Source organism: Castor canadensis, chromosome 4, assembly GCF_047511655.1.
Source record: "Castor canadensis chromosome 4, mCasCan1.hap1v2, whole genome shotgun sequence".
Classification (NCBI taxonomy): Eukaryota; Metazoa; Chordata; class Mammalia; order Rodentia; family Castoridae; genus Castor; species Castor canadensis.
This window is the reverse complement of record NC_133389.1, coordinates 142051737-142077496: the sequence shown is the minus strand read 5'-3', so window position 1 is coordinate 142077496 and position 25760 is coordinate 142051737. Positions and strand designations below refer to the sequence as shown.

At 33.6% G+C, this 25760-nt stretch overlaps 1 protein-coding gene across 4 annotated transcripts in view; it reads right to left on the bottom strand.

The window, feature by feature from the left end:
• The window catches only part of Gls (glutaminase), a 73893-nt gene that overhangs the window by 8196 nt on the left and 39937 nt on the right, over nt 1-25760 (bottom strand). For 2 of the 4 annotated variants that reach the window (XM_074071289.1, XM_074071293.1), the window contains exons 12-14: nt 23464-23640; nt 21765-21896; nt 20718-20810 (exon numbers count right to left, since the gene is read on the bottom strand). In XM_074071289.1, coding sequence (XP_073927390.1) covers nt 20718-20810; nt 21765-21896; nt 23464-23640 — 402 coding nt within the window. The other 2 variants (XM_074071291.1, XM_074071292.1) reach the window with 2 other exon arrangements.

Here is a 25760-nt window from a genome sequence, read left to right as displayed (position 1 = left end):
TTGTTCCTAAACACAACCCTATAGCTCCACTTGACTGTCACACTGACATTTCAAGCTCAAAAGCAGCAACATCCCTGACAATTCCCCACTCTGGCTCCCGAAGTCCATATCCACCTGCACACTGGACATTTATCTCCAGGATCCTGAATAAACAACTCAGTCTTGTGTCCAAAACAGAACTTGATTTGCTCTGTCTTCCTGCTTCAATCAGCTCTTCCAGTCTCTCCCATTTGGAGATGACACTGCAATTCACCTGCTTGTTCTAAGAGTCATCTAGGCTTGCTACATTGACTTGTGGAGGTTGAGCCCTCCACAGATGCCCACCCCAGTTTTCCCAACCAAGGTGTCCTACACTCAGGTGCACCTGCTGGGAGAAGGGAACCTTCTTCACCCAAAGGTGTGGAGGATCTGCTTGTGTCCAGAAGCAGAATTACTAATTCCCACAAATTCACCATATATAATTCACACCCCTTGCGGGTTCTCTCTCTCACAACCCACATCTTGCTCATCAACTACACTGGCCTCTTTGCTCCACCTCCACAGTATGTTTGCAATCCCACGACTTCTCACCATCTCTGTCACTTCTGTTCTAGGCTTGTCTGAGTCAATCTTATCTCATGTGGAGGACTGAGATAGCTTAACTATTCCTCTTCTGAACTCTTTTATCACAGGAATCTTTATAAAACATCAAGGCACTTGCCATGACTTTCTATCATACCTACAGTAAAATTTCAAGCTGCCATGGCTCACAGGACCCTGGCTACATTGCCCATCTCATTCCTAACCGCTCTTCTCCTTGCAGTTCTGCTCTGGCCAGGGGTTCAAGCTTGAAGCCGTTGGTCTCCACTGTCCAGAATGCTGCTTCCCCAGGCAGTGAGGAGGTGCTCTCTCTTTGTCCTGGTTTCTACTCTAAAACCCCCCCTTTTCTTCCCTCCTTGCTCCTTATCTTGGTATTTCTCTTCAAGGTAACTTGAAGAGAACTTGTTTATTGTCTTTGTCCCATTAAATATAAGCTTTGTGTGGGAAGAGACCACTTGTTCTTTCTTTCCCCACTGTAACCCCAGTGCCTACTATATATAATAGGTGACCATTAAATATTTATTGATTAACTAACTGAATATTCTCTTCTGAGGCACCAAATACTCAGCATTTGGGGGTTAAATTGTAATAACTGCCCACTTCTTTTTACATCATAAATTTTGGTACCAGATTTATTCAGTCCCTTCTTTGTGCCTCTCTTCTTCTAGTCCTTCCACCCTCCCAAACCTTTCCATACATCTTAAAACATTGCTTTGATCACTAAAGTATCGAAGCAGGATAGTGTCAAGAAATCCTAAAATCAGTCATATTACATTTAAATTCTTTAGCCTTGCGTCAAGGCTTTTCAGTCTGGCTAACTTTTCTCTCAACTTTGACAGAGCAGTATTGGCTTACTCAGAACCCTTGTTTAGTCTTGTTGTCTCTGCTCTTCTCTCTCTGAGGACACACAGACTCCTAATCAAATCCCTTCTCTGCCCTCCAAGGCCAGCTTGGACTCCCTTTTCTTGCTGCCAGACTTCCCCAGGCCAAACCACCTGAACAGTCATTATCCACACAGCTTGTCACCCTGTGACAGCATGTGCCAGGGATGGTGTCATCAAGAAGATAGCACCTCTCCAACTACAACCCTGAATATAGTTTCTGCTCCTTCTAAGCCACAGGGCACACTGTTCCCTGAAAACATCTTTTCTATACCTGTTTCTCTCTGAAATGTTATTCTTGCCCCTATTCTGTGAACACTACTCCAAACTCTTAAATTGGAAGTAAACTCCTGTATTTTCTCCCTATGGTACCATCACACATAACCACATGGTGTATTTACTTGTGTCTTATCTCCCCCACTACTGAAGAAAAATGATGTGCATCATTAATAAATTACCCATAGCTCCTATTAATCAGTCCTTCCTAGAAATAACTGTCATCTGTTTCACTGACTGTATACATGAACCACATTCCTTTTAAAATTCTGAATATATATCAAGCTTCTCTGAAGAGATAAAAGTAGTTTGTATCACTTAGTCACTTAATTAGTCAATATTTTAAAAATACTGAAACAAATTTTCTGCTGGGCATTAATGGTACACACCTGTAATTATAGCACTTGGGAGGCTGAGGCAAAAGGATTTCAGGTTTGAGGCTGGTGTGGCTACATAGTAAGACCCTGTTTCAAACCAAAAAAAAAAAAAAAGGAAGAAACTTTCTGGTTAATAAGACCCATGAGCACTTGCTTAAAATATGCAAGGCCATGAGTTCAATATTCAGTACTGAAAAACAGTTTTTAAAAGGCCCATAAAAGGCGGTCTTAATTAGTTTATTCAGAGTATCCTAACACTTTATTCTCAAGCACATTTCAGCTCAAGAGATAAACACAAAATGAGAAAACTTTAATGTTCAAAGGCTTGGTGACAGATGGGGCGGGGACATCAGCTTGCCTTAATAAAAATTATTGAAGAGTAGCGTGGAAGTTTGTTATTCTTCCCATAAAAACAGAAGTCTAGCTTCAGTGCTGAACTTGGCCCAAAGCAAAGATGGAAGAGTTGGATCACAAAATGAGTGTGACTCCAAGATAGGAAAGCACTAGAGACAGCACACGCCCAGGCACCAGTTAGCGCATGATACATGTAGTGATATACATAAACTAGAATGAAGAAAATGAAACTGCTTAGAGTTTTGAGACAACATATGAGTGTTTATTTAAGGACAGTCCATTTCCTGGTCTGTTAAGAGAGTTCCACAAACACTCCCAACTGCACTGGCGCCCTCTGGAGAGGCACTGAAGGAGAAGGCTCTTCAGCTCACTTACTCATCCACCTCCAGACAGCCCTGAAAAGGATGCAGTGTGCTAACCCCTGATGGAGGCTCAATCCCTCATTCTCCCCAAGGTACTTGAGTTACTTCTTTTTAAAACACCCACCAAGCAAACCAAGGTCCAGAAAATAATGAGTTAATGGTAACTGCCAGAGGTATGAACCTGTGGTTTGGTGAATCACTCACAATGAATCATTCCTCAATAACAAGCAGACTTTACACAGCAGCAAAGCAGCATCTAGCAGGGCTCTGATGTTTATTTAATGTATGTTTCCCCACACTACAGAAAAACTCCAGTTGGACAGGTAGCTATTAAAAATTCATAAATGTGAACAACTTTCCCTTCATCTTGCATACTTTCCAGTACTACTACATTTTCCTTATCAAATCAGCTTGCCAGAGCCAGACAACCTTATCTCAGTTTATTTGTACAAAGTCATGACAACAGTGGAACAAAAATGTTATGGTTCACATGAGTTCACATAACACTGGCATGCTTATATCAAAATCTCACTGTTTTACACAGCAGCTAGAAGGAAGGTGGGGGGGGTGCTATTAATTTTACTAGAATAAAACACAATATTCCTAAATCTTTAATTTTATGATTCTATTTATTTTGAACTTGTTTAGAAGTTGAGTTGGGACTTTTGCCTATGCCTCCCTAATGCCCCAATTCACAGTACCAATTACTTACAAGTACCAAGTACTAGAACTATGTAATCATGTCACTTTGTATTTATATAGTGAAAGATCCTGAATATTTCAACATTTTAAAGTTATTGTTTTTAAAATCCCTTGCAGGTCAGGTATAAAATGTATTGATGGATATATTTTATTTATTACCATCACTGATATTAAAACCTGGGCTCAGGTCACATATGAATTAGTGATATGGCTGGGGCAGAACTCAGGGTACCTGGGTTCTGTATTCTGTACAACTGAACCATGATGATGTGAGTTTTTAATAGATCTCATATTCTAATCCAAAGAACACAAATAAGTCAAACATTAAATAATAATTTAGTTCTAATTCATAAAGGTCCTGTGTAAAATACTGGAATGAAGGGAAAATGGAAAGAAAAGGGACGAGAGAGACAAGAAGGGAGAAAAATGGAGGGACAGAGAAAGATTTACTGGTTTTACACTTACTCCAACTACTTTATTTCCAACTCTGTTACCAACTGTAAAACTGTGGTTTTTCTCCATCCTTAGTTTCTATCTTCATAGAAAGACTAACTCAGCTCTTGTAGAATAGCTTTAATGAAAAAAAAGCAGGTAATTGAAAAGCCATCCTGTTTCTATATCACTTCTAGTTTGACGTAAACTGCTCTCTCATTTCCAGCTCCCTACAGTATCTGTTGTCGTGGAATGGACACTCTTCTTCATCTGTTAAATAAACCATCATGACTGTAGATCCAATTTTGTTTTAAAAGCCTTACTCCAACTTGGTTATTTATAGCCTTTAAATGAAAACAAGCTTTCAGACTTCCTTTAGAAATGTTTTTCTTAAGGCCAGGGAAGACATTAATCTATTACAGTGCAACTAAAGGGAAATTTTAAGTTGCCAATATACTTAAATGCCTTGCCAACAAGGTAGAAAGATAAGCCTGTGCAATGTGTATGTGATCGATGATACTTCTATTACTACTGAGTTTATTTAGTATTGTTAAGGATGTGTAAAACAAAATATAGTGCTTTTATGATGACACAGTCTGAATACAAGGCCACATACTCTTAAGCTTTCCAGCAATTTATTCAAAGCTATTAATATACTATACATAGACAAAACTAATCCAAACTGACATAATCAGATCAGAGGATTAGAGCCAATCCTTTATGGAAAGAGCAATACCTCAGTTTCAGGACCATTATTTCCAAGTTTTATACAAATACAGGGGGTTCTTATAATTTCAACAGGAAATCAAACAGTAAATTTTACTCTACATAAGGGAATTTTTATTTTATAGAAATTTCCATTAAAAAATACAGGTCAAAATGGCAGCTCCAAACACTGCAGTCTGCTTTTGGTTTAGCTAAGTACTAAACTGTCTTCAGCAACCATTTTCAAAATTTCTAGTAAGTACATTATTAGAAATACTTTCACTTATGTGTAAGCTATGAAGTCATAATCATATAGAAAACTATGTATGAAGACAAAACATTAAGAATTATGTTATTTACAACAAAACAGTTAATGTGAAGCACCTCCCCTCTCTTGATCGAGCAAAGTGCTTTAGGTGTTACTATCTGTGCTACTATTCAGAAGGTATGAGACTGAAGGCTACAGTTTAAAAAACTCAGGCAGGGTACCAGAGCTGACAATCAGCAGATACAGGAGTCTGCTTGACGCCGGGGTCAGTGCTCACAACCACTGCCTATAGTACCAAGAGATTTCCTAGCAAAATGGGGGACTTCCTCAGCAACACACGAAGACAAAAACATGTTGTGATAGAAAATCAGAAAATAGCAGCTAAGAAAAAACTTATAGGGAAATCAGAGACAGTAGTTTTATACTGAGGTGCTGGCCAAAGGCTTTTTAAAGGAAGAAAACAAGGGAATAAATAATTCAGGTTGTCTAACAAAGCTATAAACAAATGGAAAAATGTTAAAATATCGTATCTTTATTTTTTGCATTTAAATTTCTAAAGATGCAATGTGAGTTTAGGTTCACATAAATAAAAACAAATATGACTGTTACAGCATTGGCAGCAAGTTAACAATTTGTTTTCCTAGTGGCTCATGTTATTCTGGTAAATGTCACTGGTCTAAAAAGATCCCAATGGACTTACGAGTTTCCCTCCTTGTATACCTGATTATGAAAGCTAATAATATATCTTTGCGTGGCCTGAAAAACAGCACTCCTAATTGAGAGCAGCAAATGGAAGAAGAGTAGAAATGAGCAAGGGCAAAGGCAGTTAGCTATTCCTTCTAATAAAACTGCATTTTTCATGTGGTGGGCCTAAGAGGTATTTGTGTTGCCCTCACAATTAATGTTCTCATTCACTGTGTTCCTGATCTTCTTCCTCTTATGCAAACAAGTATTTGTAGCTACTAGTACATTTGTGTGTTAAGCTAGATGATAACATGCCATACTTGTGGAATGATAAAGTGTTATGCTTGCTTATAATTTTTATTTTAAAAAAGTACGTAAGACCCCAAAGGTTCAATGAACCCAAAAGCAACAAGATATGATATGAAGAGAAGAAACTGGTCACCAAATATTTCTATTTATTACTTCAAAGAAAAACAAAATGAGGGCCATAAGGATCCAAAGATTCCTACAAAACCCTGTCATGTGTAAATTAAAAGTAAAAAAATGCAAACAAGAGATGTGGCTCTATTTCTGCTGAGAAACAAAACAAAGTTTGGGCAGTAATATAGACAGAATTACTGCTTCAATTCAGAGTTTAAAGCTCTTTCTTTGTATTACCCTCAACCCTGCTGCTACTACAAATCAGAGCACATGGAACCGAGTTTTCTATAGTCACTCTAACTACAAAGTGTTCTTACTGATTGCCTCGATATTAGGAAATAATCCCTTCTTTTCATTGGTCTGCAGAGAACTAAGTAATATGTTCTTTAAAAATTTTATTTCACAGTTCTATAGTGAAACGTCCTACGTGTGCTTTAGGGACCACCCAGACAAAAAGATGTGCTTCTTTAGTGCTTTTTCAAAATACAAATACTGGTCTAATTTCACTACTGAAATATCAAGTCCCTCCAACATATTATAAAGGAAGTTGCTGGAGGATGTTTTTAAGATGTTCAAAAATGAAGCAACTTAAACTCTGATACATGTATATTTTACATTAATATGTATATATAATACAAACATTATAAATCACTCTAGCACCATTCTCAGGAACTTATCATTGCTTGGCATCTTTATTTTAGCACCTACAAGTCTTATAATGTTTTATTCTGTGAAATAAGGTCAGGCATGACAAAATTATACAAACTCACTTGTAATCTGTATTAGCTAAAAGTTCTTTAAGTAGAATCAAATTCTAAAAGAAAAATCAAAACTCCAAAAGCAAGTTTGGTATATAGGGAGGCTCTAAAATAGATCCCAAAGCCTGCAGTTAAAAATCACTGTGTGGTAAATGCCCTTAAATTCCTTGCCGCTGGATCTTTTGCGGTCACTACTGCCTTAATCTAAATTCAGGCTGAAGTCATAGGATGCTGGGGATCAACGGGGCAGACTGCCTGCGCTGTGTACCCTGGGTTAGGACCTTAGCAGCTCTCTCCCACTCTATAATGCACAGTTCCTACCTTTTCACACTGTGGAATCTTGAGCTCTACCTCCAACCCCTCAACTCACTCTCAGAAGAAGGCCTACCTTCGTTCTTTTCAGGAAAATGGAGGCTAACAGACTGACATACCCTCAACTCAGTCATGTCTGTGAACCTACCTCTCTGCTTGTCCTTGTCTCTGATTGCAGGAGGCGCTTTTTCTCCCTCTCACCAAAGCTAATCCTTCATTTATGCTGACAGCTTCATCTCTTTCCAGGGACCTAACTTTACTGACAATGGCCTCTCTCTTGTGTTAACTCCAAGCTCTCATTCTTTATTATCAAGGGTCTTTTCTATCAGGAGCTGATAGTTCCCTAACCTATACATCTCAAATCTAATAATTTTTTTTAAAAGAGGGGCTAAATGTTACCAATAATAAAAATGACCATACCATCATTATCATTTTTCAAATAAGATACTTTAACACCAAAAGAAGATGGGAAGGGCATCATGAAAACAAAGTTCCATCTTACTTAACTATCTGGTACAGGTCAGTGTTCCAAACTCCTTGACTCCTGATACTATGCTACACTGATACCGTGAGCACTACAGCTTCAAATACACTGACCACTCACAAAATTATCTCTCCAGCTTATACCACTCTCTTAAGTTTGGAACTATGTTTGATTGCTTACTCAACATCATTAGCTGTACAGATCCTGAATCTAGACATCTCACATAAAAGTTAGCTTTTGCACACTGCAAACTGCCTATCCATTATTCACCCTCATCCCTTCCATACCAACAGAACTATTTGTCAAGACTAGCACTGCACCCCAAATAAGAATACTTCCTTAGCATCCTTTGCAACTAGTCTGGCCAGTGTTTTCTGAGAAAGCTTTTTCTCAACTTGGGTATCACTTCCTCTCCTTTCTTCCACTTCTGCCATTCAGGTGATGGTAAAGGTGGAAGAGCCAGCTTGCAACTACAAGTGATAGGTGTGAGGGCAAAGCCTCCACCACTGAGGTTGGTGGGAACAGAAGTACTTTACTGATGGCACTAGTCTCATTACTTACCCCCAGATTCTTTATTAGAAAAAGAATCGCTATTTTCCTAAACGGCTACTTTTGAACCTCTTGATACCTGAACTCAAACAGATCCCTAATTGTTACAATGCCCAAATGAAACTAATTTCTTCCCATCCCCCCAAAGGTTGTTTCTCCAGTATTCTCTATTAGAGAAATAGGGCAATTTCAGCCCGATTGCTCATACTAAAAACTCTGGTAGTCAGCTCAGTATCTCATTCATTTCACCTCCAAATGCTCTGTCAATCCTATCTCTTAGTCATCTCTTATCTTTGTCTCCCTACTCATCTCTAGTCCAAGCTGCCACCCCAGCCAAAGTCCATTGCCTCAATTTTTGTCACCATCTTCTCCATTTTCCAGTGTTTAAAAAACAAATCTTATCATTCTCCTTCTTAAAAGCTTCCAAGTTTTGCACTGCACTAATAGCATCTAAAGGTCTTAATGGAGCATGCAAGACTACCTAAATACTCTATCCAGAGTGTAGAAGCATCTGGAGTGCAGGTTAAAAATTTACTCTTGCATCAAACTGTAGCATTGGGTCCAGGAAGCTGCATTTTAAAATTAAGACATTCTACTAATTCTGATGCACATTAACATATGAGAAAGCCCATCTGCTCTACATAACTCTTCCAGGGCTAATCTTCCACCCACTTCATCTCACTCACTCTTTTATCACATTTGTTTCCTTTTACCTTCTCAAATGTGATAAACTCCTTCCTGTACTGGGACCTTGAAACCAGGCTATATCCAGCCTATCAATCCTACTCCACCTTTCTTCTGACTTCTTCAAACTTCAGTATCACCTTTCAGGAGAAAATGGCCACCCAGACTAAATGAGGTCTTGTTATATCCTCTCCTAGCACTCTTTAATTCCCCATTTCTTATTATCTTATTTGCTCAACTACTTTTAAAGAAATGAAATATTAAAGATATAAGTAGCTATTTTCCCTGCTCCATTCCCCTTCCTCCAGAGGTAAGATTTATCTGAAGACTGGCTCTCATGTTCTTATACTTGTAATTACGTTGTATATTTGTGTTCCATAAAGCATGTTACAGATGTATAAAAATGGCATCTTATGGGATATACTATTTTCAACTCACTTCCTTTATAACAGTTAAGATGAACTAGATCCACACAGACCAGTAATAAGTCAGGCATCATTTTAATTACTTTATTCTTTATATCTCTTTCAAAATTGTATTATCCTTCTCTCATTCACACCTGCATATCCTATGCATCATGCAGTTTCTGGTACATAATAGGCAAGAAATAAATTGTGGTGAGTGAAGAAGGAATCAGTGAACAAATAATGCACAGGAAAACATTTTAAGATTAATTTATATAAATATGCACTACTCCATCAAATTAAATTAGCTAACTAGTCATTTTTGGCTTTTACTTGGTAGAAAAAAGACTGAAAGAAAAGGAAATAAGTTAATTTTAAAGTTTATGCATTTACTTTATATACAGAGGGGTTTAATCTTGGATTATTACTGGGGGACCTATATATATTATTAGAAATAAGGAGAATAAAATAACACAAGAGCAAAATACAATTCCTGCTACACAAAAAGGATGAAAAATTGTTTAGTAACTAGCTGAAATAGGGACTGTAAACTGAAACAAAAACCTGGAAGCCAAAGGAACCCTGGCCTTCAGCCACTTCCTTATAGTAACACAAGTGGGAGAGCAACTACCTAAGAGGAATGAACTATTTAGCCACTCTTGTATCATACTGCTTTTATTATAAAAGCACTATTAGAAAAAGAGCAATTTAAGTGTAAAGTGGGTACAATAGTAATAAAACTATCAAATTGCCAGAGTAAAGGAAACAGGATAGATAGAAGTTATTTTGTTAGATATACTTTAACAGAATTGTTTCTTTATAGCCCAGTAAACAGCATATTTTTAATTTGTGATTTTGCTTTTATTTAACATTGTCATTAAAATCAAAACCAAACACACACATACACACCAAGGACAACTGTGAGTATAGACATTTCATCTTCATCAAGCCATTCTAGTTTTATTTTTTTTAAAAAAGAACATTCTAGAAAGAAGTATGGATGCAAACAAAGAAATTCATTCTTGGATAATAAAGTTTCAAGACATAACCTTTGAGGTTTATGAAAAGCTCTAAGGCGTCAGGTTTGATGAAGTTTTTTAATAAACTGATAGACATTTATGAGTTAAAATAAACCAACTTAGTGCTAAGAATGCTGCAAGAATATATGGTAACATTTTTAAGATAATGAAAAAGCACTGACATCTATAACACAACTAGAGAATGATTTTAATAATAGGATTTAGGATTCACTTTTTACTCTCCATAGTAATACTGGATTTAATTTTTTCACTGAGATACTTTAGAACATAAATCTGATCACTTCACATCATGTGACTATGTCTGCTGAAAACTTCCCAATGGTCTCCCATCACACTTAATTTTCAGTAAAAGGATCTTTGGAGACAGAAATTTCTTTTCCATGAGTGGAATACATACATGCATATATTATAGTCACAGGATACTGGTGATATAGCATGCAAATGCTAGATAAGATAACCTGGATTAATATGAAATTTCCCTTGATTCTTGGCCTACAAAGGCATTTTGAAATTGTTAGTCCTTTAATTTTTATGTAACTCCCCAACTTTATTAATAAGGTAACATAAAAATTGCTCATTATATTTTACAATGGGAAAAAAGCATGGTCTATGGTCAAGAAGGATGGGCCCTATAATCAAAACTGCGTGCAAATCCTGACTCTATATATCTAGCAGCTGTAAGACCTTAGAGAACTTACATAATCTATCAGAATCTAGAGGTAATAAAATGCCACTTCATAGTATACCTACATCATAGTTTTTATGAGGATTAAAGGAATTCTCAAAATATGCTTTCCTGGTGGTGACCTCGTAGTAAGTTACAATAAACATTAATTATTACAAGGATTCTAGAGACCTTACTACTCAAATTTTGATGTTACTGGGTTTTACTGGTGGTGTACCATGCATGCCTTGTTGTTAGAATTTACAAAAATTATTGACATAGGAATCAAAGGGAAAAGCTACAGAAAACTGTCTTCCAAGTTAGCAGACTGGACTATCTGGGCAAACCCAGATTACCTGGGTTTAGGTCCATACCCTTGAGGACTAATCACTGTGTAATTAGCTCAGTCTGCATATGCTAAGCTTCCTGTGGTAAGGTCTGACAAAGGAACTCAACTTCTAAGTTCTTTGGCACAAGCAATGGGCATGGGTGAGACACTGTCTTTTCATTTTTCATTGCAGTCAATTTCACATGTACATGGTCATTTCAAACCTGTGATTAAGACTGTGTGAATGAGAAGTACGATAAGTATGGTACCTCCTCATGAAGCCAATTTTACTCAGAAGAAAAATTTAAAATAGGTATTATGAAACAGGATGAAATTTATGTAGACTTTTTAAGGTAGCAAAGAAGACATGGAAGTTCATGCCTGGGCTATACAGTGAGACTAGGTCTCAAAAACAAAAACAAAAAACCAACAAAATTAGTGTCTCAAGATTTTATTACTTAGATAAAAACGTTTGCAAACTGGTTTTCTTTCTCCTTGTTCTCCTTCACGTTGGAAAAGAATATAAATACATTCTCTAAGTTCTGTTGAAATAGCATGCTTTAGTTGAAAAACTTCACAAACAAGTATGTATAAAATTAGGCTCTATCTCCTTCCTCTTCAGAACCATTTTCTAAATTTTCTCATTCAGGTAAAGACAGACATAAGGCAGCAATCTTTTATTGGTGTGATTATTGACTATTAGTAGTACTGGTGAATACAAAATTTTAAGAAAATCATTTGTCCTGTAATTGCACCAAGATGTCAGTGATTTTCACTAGGTAGAAAAATGTTTATTCACCTCAATTCACTCATCCATCTAAAACAATATTATTTGATTCATTTCTTTATTTAAATTATCAATCATGTGAATAGACCTGGACCAAACGTGCATGTACTCAAGGCTCTATGTAAAACAATAAAGAATCAGCAATATTATACTGGAGAAAATATTATATTGGCTTTTACATTTCTTGTGTGCTTTTTAAAAAACTCTCTTAAAGAAAACTGAAATGGCAAATGTCAACAGCTCTAAAGAGATATGGAAGTAAACATATGAGCAACATGAAGATTCAGAAATGAAAAAATGAATATTATCTCATTTTTAGCCAAAATTATGAAAGGATGCAAAACAAAGTGGAATACTTAAGATCATATGTTTCTCCAATTAGGCTGCTTATTTTTAATGGCTAGGAAAAATAACAAAACAACAGACCTTGAGTAGAGTTTAATTAATGATATATACCATGGAGCCACTTTGCGACTCCCAGGGGTGTTGTAGAAAGAAGGTCAAGATTTTAGGATTATATTTTATGCTGTCCCTGCAATTATTATTTGATTATTAATATTTTTTAAATTTACTTTTTTATTATTCATATGTGCATACAATGCTTGGGTCACTTCTCTGATTATTAATATTGATGATTTGTGAAAGGCACATACTAAATAAAACTGTTAATTCTAATCTAGGACTAAGGAGACGTTTAACAAGAGACTGCAGATCAAGACTTCAATTTGGATTTTACAATGAAATGGGTCAAATATGAGTAGTTAGTTTTATTTGCATATTTGATGCTGATCTTTCAGCATCATTCTTACTTTAATATATGAAAGCAAGCAGAATTTATATTGAATAAGAGCCAGTCTCTTAAAAGTTGAGATTCCACCTCTATAAACCCGTTGGAAGAACTAACCAGGGGAGTTTAAATTTTGAGAATTAAGAAACTAATACATTAAAAAACAACAACAACAAAAAAAACCTGGTGCTGGACACTGAAGCCAGAACCTCACCTATGCTAAGCATTCATTTTACCACTGAGCTACAAACCCTACCAGAAACCAATACTTTTCTGAGAGTAGGCCTCAATATTTTACAAGTCAACAAAGGCTTTTAAAAAATTAATGTATTTCAAAACACAACATATAACATTTTCCTCCATAAATAAATAAAAATCCCCAAACTACAAAATAGAGATTGATACTGAAGAGAGTATGCACCACAGACAAAATAAATCAGGAGCTTTGTTCTGAGGCCACCCAAAGGACCAAATATCTAAAATAAAAATGAGGGAACTAGCTAGCTATTATACATGTAAACAGGAACAGCCAACATTCAAAGAAAAATTTTTTTCTTCAGTCAGCATTTGTGAACTTGAAAAACCTTTGGTTTATTTAAAATCTTTTTACTTATGTATATTTAATCTGACCCTAAAGAAACTTATTTTTAAAAGTCAGTGGTGTAACATTTATTTTTAGAGTCATGCTTCTGTTATATTTACTTTCTTTCAAGTTTCCAGGGTAATGTCTACTGGATAATGCTAACATTCATTTCTAAGTTTACTAGCTTTTATTAACTGCAGCATATGATGATGGCTCAGCAGAAAATACAATTGAGCATCTTTAATTAAATGCTGATGGTACAGTCTGTCAAATAATTTAACAGTTAAGTTACTATATAAAAATAATTTGTCCAAACAAAACATATAACAGACTAACCTCATCAAATATTTTTTTAAAAAAGCATTATAAATATGCTAAGAAACCTGAAAAAGGGGGATGGAGTTTATACCAGGTAACCTTTAAGATTATTTTCAAGCTCAATTTTGTGATTCTAAAAATATATATAATATACAAAACAATGGTAAATGAAAGTACATAAAAGCTCCAGAAAGGCTGAACAATGTTTTAAAAAACTTGAAGAACCCCTTCGGCTGTTTACAGAGTACAAATTTAATGATAACTCAGGGTGTTTCATTCCATAAACAAAAATCACCAGAAATACAATATGAAAGGTTAATTTTTCCTTCCACACGTTAAGCCTTCCATTTAAACAGGCCATTTTAATCATCTGAGAAGATAAGATTAAAAGTATTTCAGTAAGATAAATATCTAGAAAAACAAAGACTATTATTTTTAATATGTTGCCTAGAAAAACCCTGTTCTCATATATTAAAATCTGACTTGAAAATCAGTATAGAAAATTGCTCTCTGCCACCAACATCTGGTCTATAACATTGTGACAAAAGTATTTCAGAATTAGTAAATGAGATTTAGAATTAAAAATTGAACAGTGTTATCAGATCAATAACCAGATATTGAAACCAGTTCATCTGTTCTAATATTTTCCCCTTTCTGGTACTGGGCATCTAACCCACGGCCTCATGCATGCTAGGCACATATGTGTTCTACCACTGAGCTATGCACCAACCCTCTACTATGAGCTTTTTGAGACTTTTTTTTTTTAATTTAAGCAATACATGACAATTTTCAAAATAAGTATTTTGGAATTTATTACTGGATGCAATTTATGAAAAAATATTAGATACCACCAAAAAAGCTATGTATCTATAGAATTAGAATCCTATTTATTTTTGTTAAAGGTTAATGGACTAGAAACCCATTATAAGTCAAATAGGCTTTATATATATGGTATATAGTATTTTTTAAAAATCTATTGGCCACAACTTATGAAAATTACTAAAGTTAAAATACAATCTATAAAACAAATGCCGAACAAAGTCAATTTTAAATTTCCTTTCCTTTCCTATTCACAAAATAGAAACAGAAAAGAAAGGTTAGAGACCATAGTTATAGAATCATTTATTTAAAGATTTATGATCAGTCTTCCAGCTTTAAAAAGTATCTTTTCTATCACTATTTAACAAGTTAAGAATTCTAAGAAATATTAAGCTTTGTCAGTTCTGGTTTTTGTTAGATTTTGCCTCAGATGGCCTTAGTGTAGTATTCTAATTCTTCAAGTCCTATGTATTTTATGGTACTTACATTAATAAACTGTTGGGTTGGGAAGGGAATAAAAGAACCTTCCACAACCCCAGTTAAATTTCTTCCATTGCTAAGCAGCATAAGAAACAAATGCTTTAACTGTGTTACAATTTGAAATGTAAAAAATGTTCAACTTGGATATGCTTGAATGTATGTTTATCAGTAACTGTGCTACTGGAATCCATACCAGAGAATGGACTAAGGTAAAGTCCATTCTGAATAAATCTAAATGAAAACAGAGGTAGGACCATGATGCCTGGTAATAAATTTCCATTTATAACACTTTCCCAACATCTGGATTTGGTTTTTTTTACATAATGCAATACAACATTTACTATAAAGTGGTAGAGAAAGAACTGAGAAAGAGAATCACATGTTAAATAGACTCATCATAAATCTTTTTAAAAATGCATTATGCAATGTACCCCCAACACACACACAAAAATAAAATAAAATAATGCATTCTGGCATTTTCAAGGTCATCCAGAAGAAAAATTAAAATTCACAGACAGTGAACATGAAACCATTCCATAAGGTAAATTGCTCAACCTGAGAAGTACGTTACAACCCTTCTTTACAATAAATGTTTGGAAGTCAAACTCCACGTGAAACCAGGTATTCCCGCTTTTCTGCCTTTTCTGGAGTTCCCCAATACTGTTAGTTACTCTCTTACCCTGACAATGGTAGTGGGGAATGAGAACAACAACAGATATCACAAATCTTTAAAGTCAATTTGAATAAACAGAATATAATACTTATAAATTTGTGGACAATTTTCAAAGCTCCTCAAAGAGGAACAGCAGACCAATGAACCTCTTACATATCATGTACTATGTAGAAAGAACTGCTGGTCATTTTCAGAATATGAACAGATACATTGCAGCAGACAGGCAGGCCAATGAGATAAACTTACAAACACAAACATGTATAATCCATAAACAATTATATATAAGTTATCAATGTATGTCAGCAGTTCTTTCCACACATCTATGCCTCTGAAGTGCTACACTGGCAGATGGAGATCACCAACCATTTTGGTTCTCCTTTCCCTCTGTTTACCAATGTTTTGTTTGTGTAATTATCTTCACAGGGAAATGATAAAAGTCCAGCATGGTGGTACACAGCTACAATCCCAGCACTCAGGAGGCTGAGATTGGAGGAATGTGAGTTCAAGGGCAGCCTGGGCTACACAGTGAGACTTTGCCTAAAAAAAAGCAATGCATCATAGACTTGTTACATATATTGAACATATCAACTTACACTCTTTATTAACTAGTCCTAAAAGAAATTTATGAAAAAAATCCCACATATTAATGCAAGTTAATGTAAGGAAGAGCATTTCCCCTTTCAAGAAATGTTTTTAAGTTACAGTATATTTGAGGAATCTTCTCTAGAATATGAGTAATAGATTGAATCAAATAGAAAAATGCAAAGTATTATATTTGACCTACAATGCATGCAATCCCTGTAATCTGGACTATAATTTGAACCAAGTTGTGGAAATATAGAAGCTCATTCTGGAAATTAAATCCTTTAAGAAAGCAGTTAAGGTGAATTTATGTATTATACTCATTCCACTCAACATAAATTCTACTGAGAATAACAATTCTAAAGCAATACTATTCTTCATTCGATTTAGCAGTGTTTTATCTACTCTTTTAAAATAACAGATAAAATGACAGTTACACATTGAGTAACACCAATCATATTCTACCTCACGAAGAACCTGTAAATAGGCTTGTATTTCTTCTTTTCTGAAGAATTATTAAGTGGGAGAAAAAAATTGGGAGAAGTCTTTTAGCATGGTCAATGGGAAATTTCCTCTCCCCTAAAAACCCACCGCTATACAGCCTTTGAGGGGAAAAAAAAAAAAAACAAATAAAGCTTTTCTGAATATTAGAAGTTTCCCTTCGAGGCAGCCTCAGAACAGTAAGCATTTAAATAATATCTTCATAAAGGATATTTTTTCCAAGTTAAAAATCCCAATTTGCTTTACTTAAAATGTTGAGTTGATTTTATAAAAAAAAAAAAAAACAATAAAATCAGCTTAAAATAAATTTATTATACAATACAAAAAAGTAGGCATACTGGAAAATAAAGGTACATTATTAAATATACAAAGCAAATGAAAGAAAGCTAAACAACACAAATGTTTCAATCCAAACACTAGATAAAATGCACAACATTTACACTAAAAACAAAGTATTTCAGGAAAAATACGCATTTCAAATGAAATGTTAATGATGCCAAAAAAAGGAAAAAAAGAAAGAAAAAAAAGAAAAACAAATATGCTATCTTGTAAATAAATGCTTGAATATCAAGAATCACTAATGGCATGAAATATTAAACCCAACAATACTGGGTACTTTTCAAAGAACTTTATTTGAAAAGGTATTTAAGAATACTGAAAGAATCAAAATATGTCCTTAAAAGTGGCAAAGCTTTTCTTTTCTTTCTTTCCTTTTAAAAAAAAAATTTGCAGGCCTATTCACGAGATCTTACTTCTTCTTACTTATACCTTCCTATAAAACTTTCCAGGTGCTTGTTCTTAGCATTCTCTAACCACAGTAGCTTAAACTTACTTCATATATAAGTGTGCATTTAAACCTTACCAATGCTATAGGAAGTGTCACAAATTAACATCTAAATTTTGAAATTTATGGAAATATGAACACAATATAAAAACTGATCTTCATTTTATAAAGTAAAACCAACTTCTAAATGAAATAGTAAAAGGTAACAGTTTAGCACACAAAGGAAAAGAAATGTTTTTTTTCAACTAAGGCATTCAATTACCTAAATAATAAGTGGCCCTGGTGAAACAACACTAATGTGACACTGTCTATAGGTGTAGCAGTGGCAAGGCCTTCACAAGCATCCAGTTAGGAAATGCATCTGAGCATTAATGGAAAGTTCACATAACCACAAAATCCCTGGTAAAAGCCTCCGAAGTTTAATATAAATACTCAAGTTTAATATTCAATTTAGCCCAGAGGCTTCTGGCCAACACTTTTGGAAGAGAACTTCTTTTCCCAATATGTTCCCATATTCAAGACAAACGATCAAGATTTTTTATATCTATATTTACACTAGAACTAAATTGCCCACTGAAATCTTTTTTTCTACACTGAATTTACTTTTGTAGAATTTGCCATATCACATATATGCCATCACTTAAAAAAGTCATAGTTTTCCTTCTCAATCATTCCCTACAAATTTACAAGTTTAAAATGAATAAAATAAATAAACTCAAACTATGGAGAAAACAGGACAGGTATATGGAAGAAGGAAGAAGTGTGAATAGGTCTTACAGAACTTTACAATTGCTTGGCCAAGATACTTTAAAAATTCTGTGCATAATTATTTGAAATCAGGTTATGTAGAACCTATGGTTCTTCTCTTAAAAACAGTTTTTGATTCTCAATATTGCATTTTTATAACCAAACGAAAAGATTCAGATCTAGCAGATATTTTAGTAGCATACTTACTACCTTCATATTAAATTCATTTCCTAGTACTCTAAGAGTTCAAAAAGAACAAACTTTATAAGATATTATAATTTATCTATCACAAAAGAAATATTCATTAGCATTTATGAAATTATTAGGATAATAAAATTATTAAAAGCTAAAAAACCAAAATTTTCCATCCATACTTTAAATATAACAGAAAAAGTTGTGTGATAATATGAAAATAAAATTCATATTGAAGACACTCACTGTCATCCTTCTGAGTAACTAACCATTATAGCTTTATAACAATGAAACATGTCATTATCTCACATCTAAAATTCTTTGGCTGGAATGTTTCAGTAATTTAAAACACTCCTGTCCATGATAATTCTGACAAAACACAGAAGTTGCAAAGCAAAGAAGTGTTTGATAAATTTTTAACCAAATTTTTAAGAATTTAAAGCCAATCTTTCATACAAACTGCATACATGTAAACTGAAGCTAATTTTATAATCTATTGATATTTATATTTATATTGATATTGATATTTAAATTTGATATTCAGCAATCTGTCTTTTTAGTTTTGCAATTTAACACAGAAGTACTTTGTATTGCCACTATCAATGTCTTACCAGTTTTAAAACTGGAAAGAAAAGACAAAATGGAACAAAACTTATTAATTCAATTTGTATCTTTTAGAACTAAGAAATGACAATGGGATTATCTGAATATATAGGTAAAATTTTAATTACATCAAGGATTTAAAATTATTTTTTTTTGTATTTTTTAATTATAAAGCAAATTTGCTTTATTTACTGGTAAATACTCATTTGAAGACTAACAAATCCACTTTTTAATCTATTACCTTTATACAAAGATTACAAGCAAAAAAAAATTCTTTTTTTTAAAGCTTTATGGCTCCAGCACCCAAGGTTGAGAACATAAAAAAACTCAAATAAATATTTATGGTTTGAAAAAAAGCTAAAGATGTTTGAAAGATTAAAGGAACAAACATTCTGAAACTAGAACCCATTCCTTTAGCTCTTTTCTCCCAGACTTTCCATTCTATACACTACAGTTGTAGAGATGTCCTCATTTGACTCAGGTGACACTTTTTTCCATACTGTCTCTTTTAAAGCAAGTTCTTGTTGGAGACTTTCATAGTCCAATGGTCCAAAGGAATGCTAGTTGTTCAAGCAACATACATAATTTATTAGTGCACTTGAGTGAAGAAAGGTCCAAGCTATAAAATGGTATTTTTCAATGAATGTTATTAAAATCCATTAACATTTTCACCCACCACCATCTGACATCTTGCTCCATGTTACTCATGTCAACTCCAATGAAAATTTCTACACTGTCAAGCTTTGCATAATTCTGATACATATTACCATAAGTTACTTTGATCAGAACGAACAAAACTTAGTTTGGCATTAACAAAAATTTATTCAGTATGTGTTTATTTACTACTTATAAATGCTTTAGAGTCTAATAGGTGACTTTATTGTAAACATTTTTTAATGTGTGATGCAAAGGAACTGAATTAAAATTCTCAACACTAGTCCCTTGATCCAGTGAAAAACTATAGAACAAAAAAATTAAGTTCTGATTCTGTTTTTGTTTTAATCAAAGTATTTTTATTAGCATACATTAGTTGTGAAGGGGGATTCATTGTGTAAGTCTTAACACTATTTCTAAAAAAGAAATATGTATGTATAAATAAAATGAAGTTAAACAGAGTGATAATAAACAGGACTTCAGAAGTACATCATTTACACTGATCTATAAAACTTATTATGAGACTTTATAAGGTCTCTCACTAACATTATAATACCTTTCCATTTACATATTCATCTACAAATTAGGCAGTAGTTGAACTTTTTAATTCAGAACTATAACTGACATATAAGAATAAAAACAAAACCTTCTTTTAAATTGCATTTATAGTATGTAAGACCTTCCAATGTCTTTTTTTTTAACAGAAATCTTGCAGAAAACTGGCCCCTGCCCTTAAGCTAACTACTTCCAATTTAAATAACAAAACAATATTTAATATTTATTAGTGATCCAGTACAAAAATGTCAACAAGTTGTTTACATTCAATAGTGATTGCCAAAGACATGAGATAACTAACATACTTAAGTTTTATTTAAACAGGCGAATCTTACTTTCTATGTTTTAAAAGAATACTACAGAATAATCTAATAAAGAGTTTGGCTTACCCTTTGATCGCCACCTTCTCTTCGAGGATCAAGTTTTTTTGCAAAATGTCTCAAATTATCATAGTTGTGGAAATTACACAGAGAAACAAGATCCTGCAAAGAGTTATACAATGAATAGCTATTCATTGGCTATTTTTATTCAAATTTTAACAACTATGTTTACACTGTCCAGCTTAAGTACTATCTCACAGAAACCACCACTGCATGCTAATGAAGCAGTGAATGCAAATAAGAGGACTGACATCAGAATAAGATACAGATACAGGGTGGAAAACACACTGACTGTCATCTTGTATAAAACAAAACTTAAGTAATAAAGGCCACATGCCAACTATAAAATGCTATAAAAATATAAACAAATACTCTGGTTCAAATATATTATAATTTACTTTATATGCAAGCCAATGTCATTCTCTAGATTTTGTAAAATACAAAATACTAAAAGATAAATTGGAATTATAATTGACTAAATGTGCAAAACAACATTCAGGTATTTAACATGGACTCTAGGAAATAATAAATGTAAATAAAGCTGAAGCTAAAATATTAGCAAGAACTGGAAGACAAAAAATTACTGAATAAATCAAGAGTATAAAAATTTTAAATATTTATCTTTTGCTTTTATTTGCAGTGCTTATTTCCTCATATAAAACATTTAAGGTAGTTAATGAAATATATCCAACTATGCATATTAAAAGTGATATAATAAACAATCCTTAAAATGTTTGATTTTAAATTACTTGTCTGTATCTTTGATGAGATTTTGAAAACTGAAAATATTAGAGGCTGGGCACCACTGGCTCATGCTTATAATCCTAGCTACTCAGGAGGCAAGGATCAGGAGGATCGTGGTTTAAGGCCAGCCCAGGCAAATAGTTCTTAAGATCTTATTTTGAAACTACCCACACAAAAAGGGTTGGTGGAGTGGCTCGAGCTGGTCTATAGGTAAGAAGAGTACCAAGAGTCAGTAAGTATGGAAAACAGATAAAAAAAGGAATCACTGGATGGCTCACTTATGATTATTATTTTCATTCAAAAATAGCTTACATGACAGAAGTGAATCCCCTTAACACTGTTGCCCATCTTGTCCAGAGGAGGAGACCAGCACATCATACCCATGACATTGGGGACAACTAAAAGAATGCCCCCAGCAACTCCAGATTTGGCAGGAAGACCAACCTGAAAAATAATTCAATGAAATGGGCAAACATTATAAAATAAAAAATACTATGTTTAACAAATAGAGGAATTGGTTAAAATTATGTCATATATCCATGAGAGAATTTCAACACTGAAAATGTTGCAGATAAATATCTATCAACATATTTATAATATAGTAAGTGAAAAGGACAATTTATAAAACAGTTTAGAATATAATATCCTATACATTAGAATATAGAAAAAATTATTGAAAGACACATTCTAAAGACTTAAAGTTTTGAGGTACATAATATTTGAACTATGTAGATTTTCTATTTCATTTATCTTAGCTATGTTTTCTAAATGTCCTAAAATAAACATGTACTACTTTTAAATATAAAGTGTTATTTCAGAATATTTTGTAATTAGAAAACAGTAAGCTATTATATCTTTTTAAAATATTTTCCATGGTATACTATCAGAGAACAGTCTGAGGAATAGAGATAAATAGTAATTCAAATTAATCCTCTTGATAAATTATGCAAAATGACAACAATTATGATAAAAAATTAGTTTTCAGAGCAGTATTCCTTGGTGGCTCACTAACATTTTGACACTGGTACTTGACAGAAGTATACCAATGAGGTAATCTTGAACAAAAAATGAACAAAAGCCCTATGAATTGGATTTACCTATTGACAAGAAATCCAAGGGACCAGAAGGGGCACAATCAGGAAACTCTATATACAGGATAAATGACTGGGTTTTATTCAACCAAAAATACAAGAAAAGGAAAGATCAGAGGGAAACCTATAGATTAAAAGAAAATAAAGGGAGATACAACCAATCACTATGTATGGTTCTTATTTACAACCCAAGTCAAATCAAGTAAAAAATAATATAATTGTAATTTATAAAATAATTTGAGAAATCTGAAGTGTCTAAGTATTTTAATATTAAATGTAAGGCAATATAATAGTGGTACTACTATGTTTTGCTAAGGGTCCTTACTATTTAGAATGACATACTGAAATATGACAAGATGGGCAAAGTAGATGTGCATACAAATGAAACAAGATTGGTCATGTATCCATAATTATTGAAGGTGAGTGATGGATAACATTAAAGCCATTTCTCCAGTATGTTTAAAAATTTCAAAAAAAAATTTGTAGAAGGGTTTTATGAGATGAAATGATACGCACAGAGCTTAAAGAATTACACTTAAGTTTCAATATCTAGGGCTGTAACCGAAGATATTGACTATCAGCTGCATACTTTCTGAACTTAAGGAATTCTTGAGGTACATAATCTTCTTAGTGCTGGACATTAACAAGCAAAAGTAAAGAAAGTCTGCACTAACCTTGTACAGTGAAGTGTCTTAAAGGTAAAAGTGATGAGACACTGTAAGTCTCCAAGCTTTTAAGAACATCTAGGACACTATTTATTTCTATTCCTTACCAATTTGTAACAAATTAACCTTGAAAATAAATCTCTCTCAAAAAGCAATACACAGCCTTAGAAGCAAAGTTCAAGCTTCATTTTTAAAAGGACCAGTCCAGACTAGTCCCTTGCTAGAGAAAACTGAGGTTAATAAGCAATTACTTACATGGAAAGCAAACTGCCCTGAGAAGTCGTACATGCCACAGGAATGCATCAAACTCAGTGTATTTCGAACTGCTTCAGGACTTAGTACTCTTTCACCAGTAATTGGGCAGAAACCACCATTTGCTAATGTTGCAGCCATCACACTGGCTGATTCACAAGTCACTTCAATAGAGCATAGCTGAAACCAAGAAAAGGCCAAATCCTGAACACTTAGGCTCATACTATTTTGAATAAGACAGGTACCTGTAAAATAATCTATTTTATCTGGTATGTTATACAAATCTGAAATATTTCTTCCAAAGGGATGATTTTATGTGATTTGATGACACTCCAAAGTTTTTAATTGGCTAAAGTTGTAGCCTCTTTAAGATTTATCTTGATTTGTTTAAAGTTATAATGGCAAAATTAAACTAGGAAAAGCTAACCCCTAAGCACTGTAATTTGTTATTGACTTATGAGATATTTAGACTTGCTTAAATATTACTGCTTTCTGTGGATTACATAAGCATAATTGTAATGCAACATGGAAAAACAAACCATGATATATATTTAAGATAAAACAACATACATGAACAGTATGATAGAAGAGTGTCTGTATGAAAAATTAGCACTTTAGGGAAAAAAAATGATAAAATGCCTGCTATTTCACCTATAACAAAGCTCAGAACTCCACTTATATAGTAACATTCAAAGGACAAAGGAAAAGAAAAGTCTAAGACAGTTGAAACTTAGATGCTCTATGAACCTGAACTACAAGGTTACCTTTTAAACCATTTCTTGGTATTTGTTATTTACATGGGTAATGAATGTATCATGATAAATGAAAAAAAGAGAAAGCCCAGGTACTCTTGGATAAAATTTTTCCATTTATTTAAAATCAAAATAATAGTAATAAGGGCTGGGGATGTAGCTCTATGGTAGAGTGTTTGCTTACTTGCCTAGCATGTACAAGGCCTTAGGCTCGATCCCCAGCACCATACACGCTCATACACACACACACCAGAAATAATTTACCATACCAAACCCAAATTCACTTATAAAATAGGATAATAAATTCTTCACATTTTATTTTTAGTTAACTAAAATTAGGTAAGTGGGAACAGAAAAGGTAGTAAACTATCTTCAGTCATACTCCACGATCTACAAGAGGTACAAAGGAGACTAGAAATTGCAAGAAGGAAAATTAATTAACTACTATGAATTAAAACGTAATTTGTGAAATGACTTTTTGATCAACTTTCACTTTTGCCCTTTTATATTAAAATCTTATCCTTATTTCTCTAAAACTACAGAATCTACTTACTATCCTATTCCAGATAGCAGACTTATAAAGTTAATTTAATCATGAAACACCTTCTAAAAGAAATTAAGATTTCAACTCCAATGATCTTTTCCTGATTCATACTTAGTATTCATTAGAACTTTGTCATACAGTGATGTTCTCCTCATTTGACAATGACAACTTAAGAATGCACTCCTGATAATGGATGTTCTCTAATTAGATGTAAGTAACCCTTCTCCGATCTCTTGATTTTTGCATTTAAGTATAGAAATTTCACAGTAGATTAGTAGCACTTAAGCCATAACAGCCAAAGTTAAATATATATTCCAAAGGAAAAAAAAATTTAACTTATGGAAAAAGTTTGTATGTATCAGAGGAAAAATAAAAGTTACCAGATATAAAAGGAAAATGATACTGTAAGTCTTCAAAAGAATTTTACACATAATCATCTCGTGTTATTGTCAGTATAACAGGCAATTTAGGTAAAAAAAAAATATGCTAGATAATGAAACTAGGGTTTAGTAACTGAAATTAGATCACATGGGCTAGCAGTGGCCAGGCTAGCTCCGAATTTTAAGTTGATAATCTAGATTCCTAATTCATCACTTTTCACATTGGGCAGATGACAATGACCTTTACTTCCATCAAAATCTACAGCAGACCCTTGGTACCCTTCTTGGTTCCAAGAAGAATGCCACTGAGGAAAAACCACAAATTCTCAAGACGCACCGAGCTCCATACTGTACTGCTGATGCTTAATACATTTTTCCCATAATGCCACCCAACTTCTGCTAAAGACACACCATCTTTCAACAAATCTAAAAATTTTAATTTATTATCTCAATTAAGCACATCATGTGCTTAATTTTAGCATGGGAGATTACCATGACTTTTCTTTTTTTTTGTTGGGGGGGGGTGGAATATTAAAGGCAGGGAATTCCTCAGCAGATAACAGATCGATCAATTTAAACCCAACTGATGCGGGACTGAGTGCTTCTCCACATTATCTGATCTGT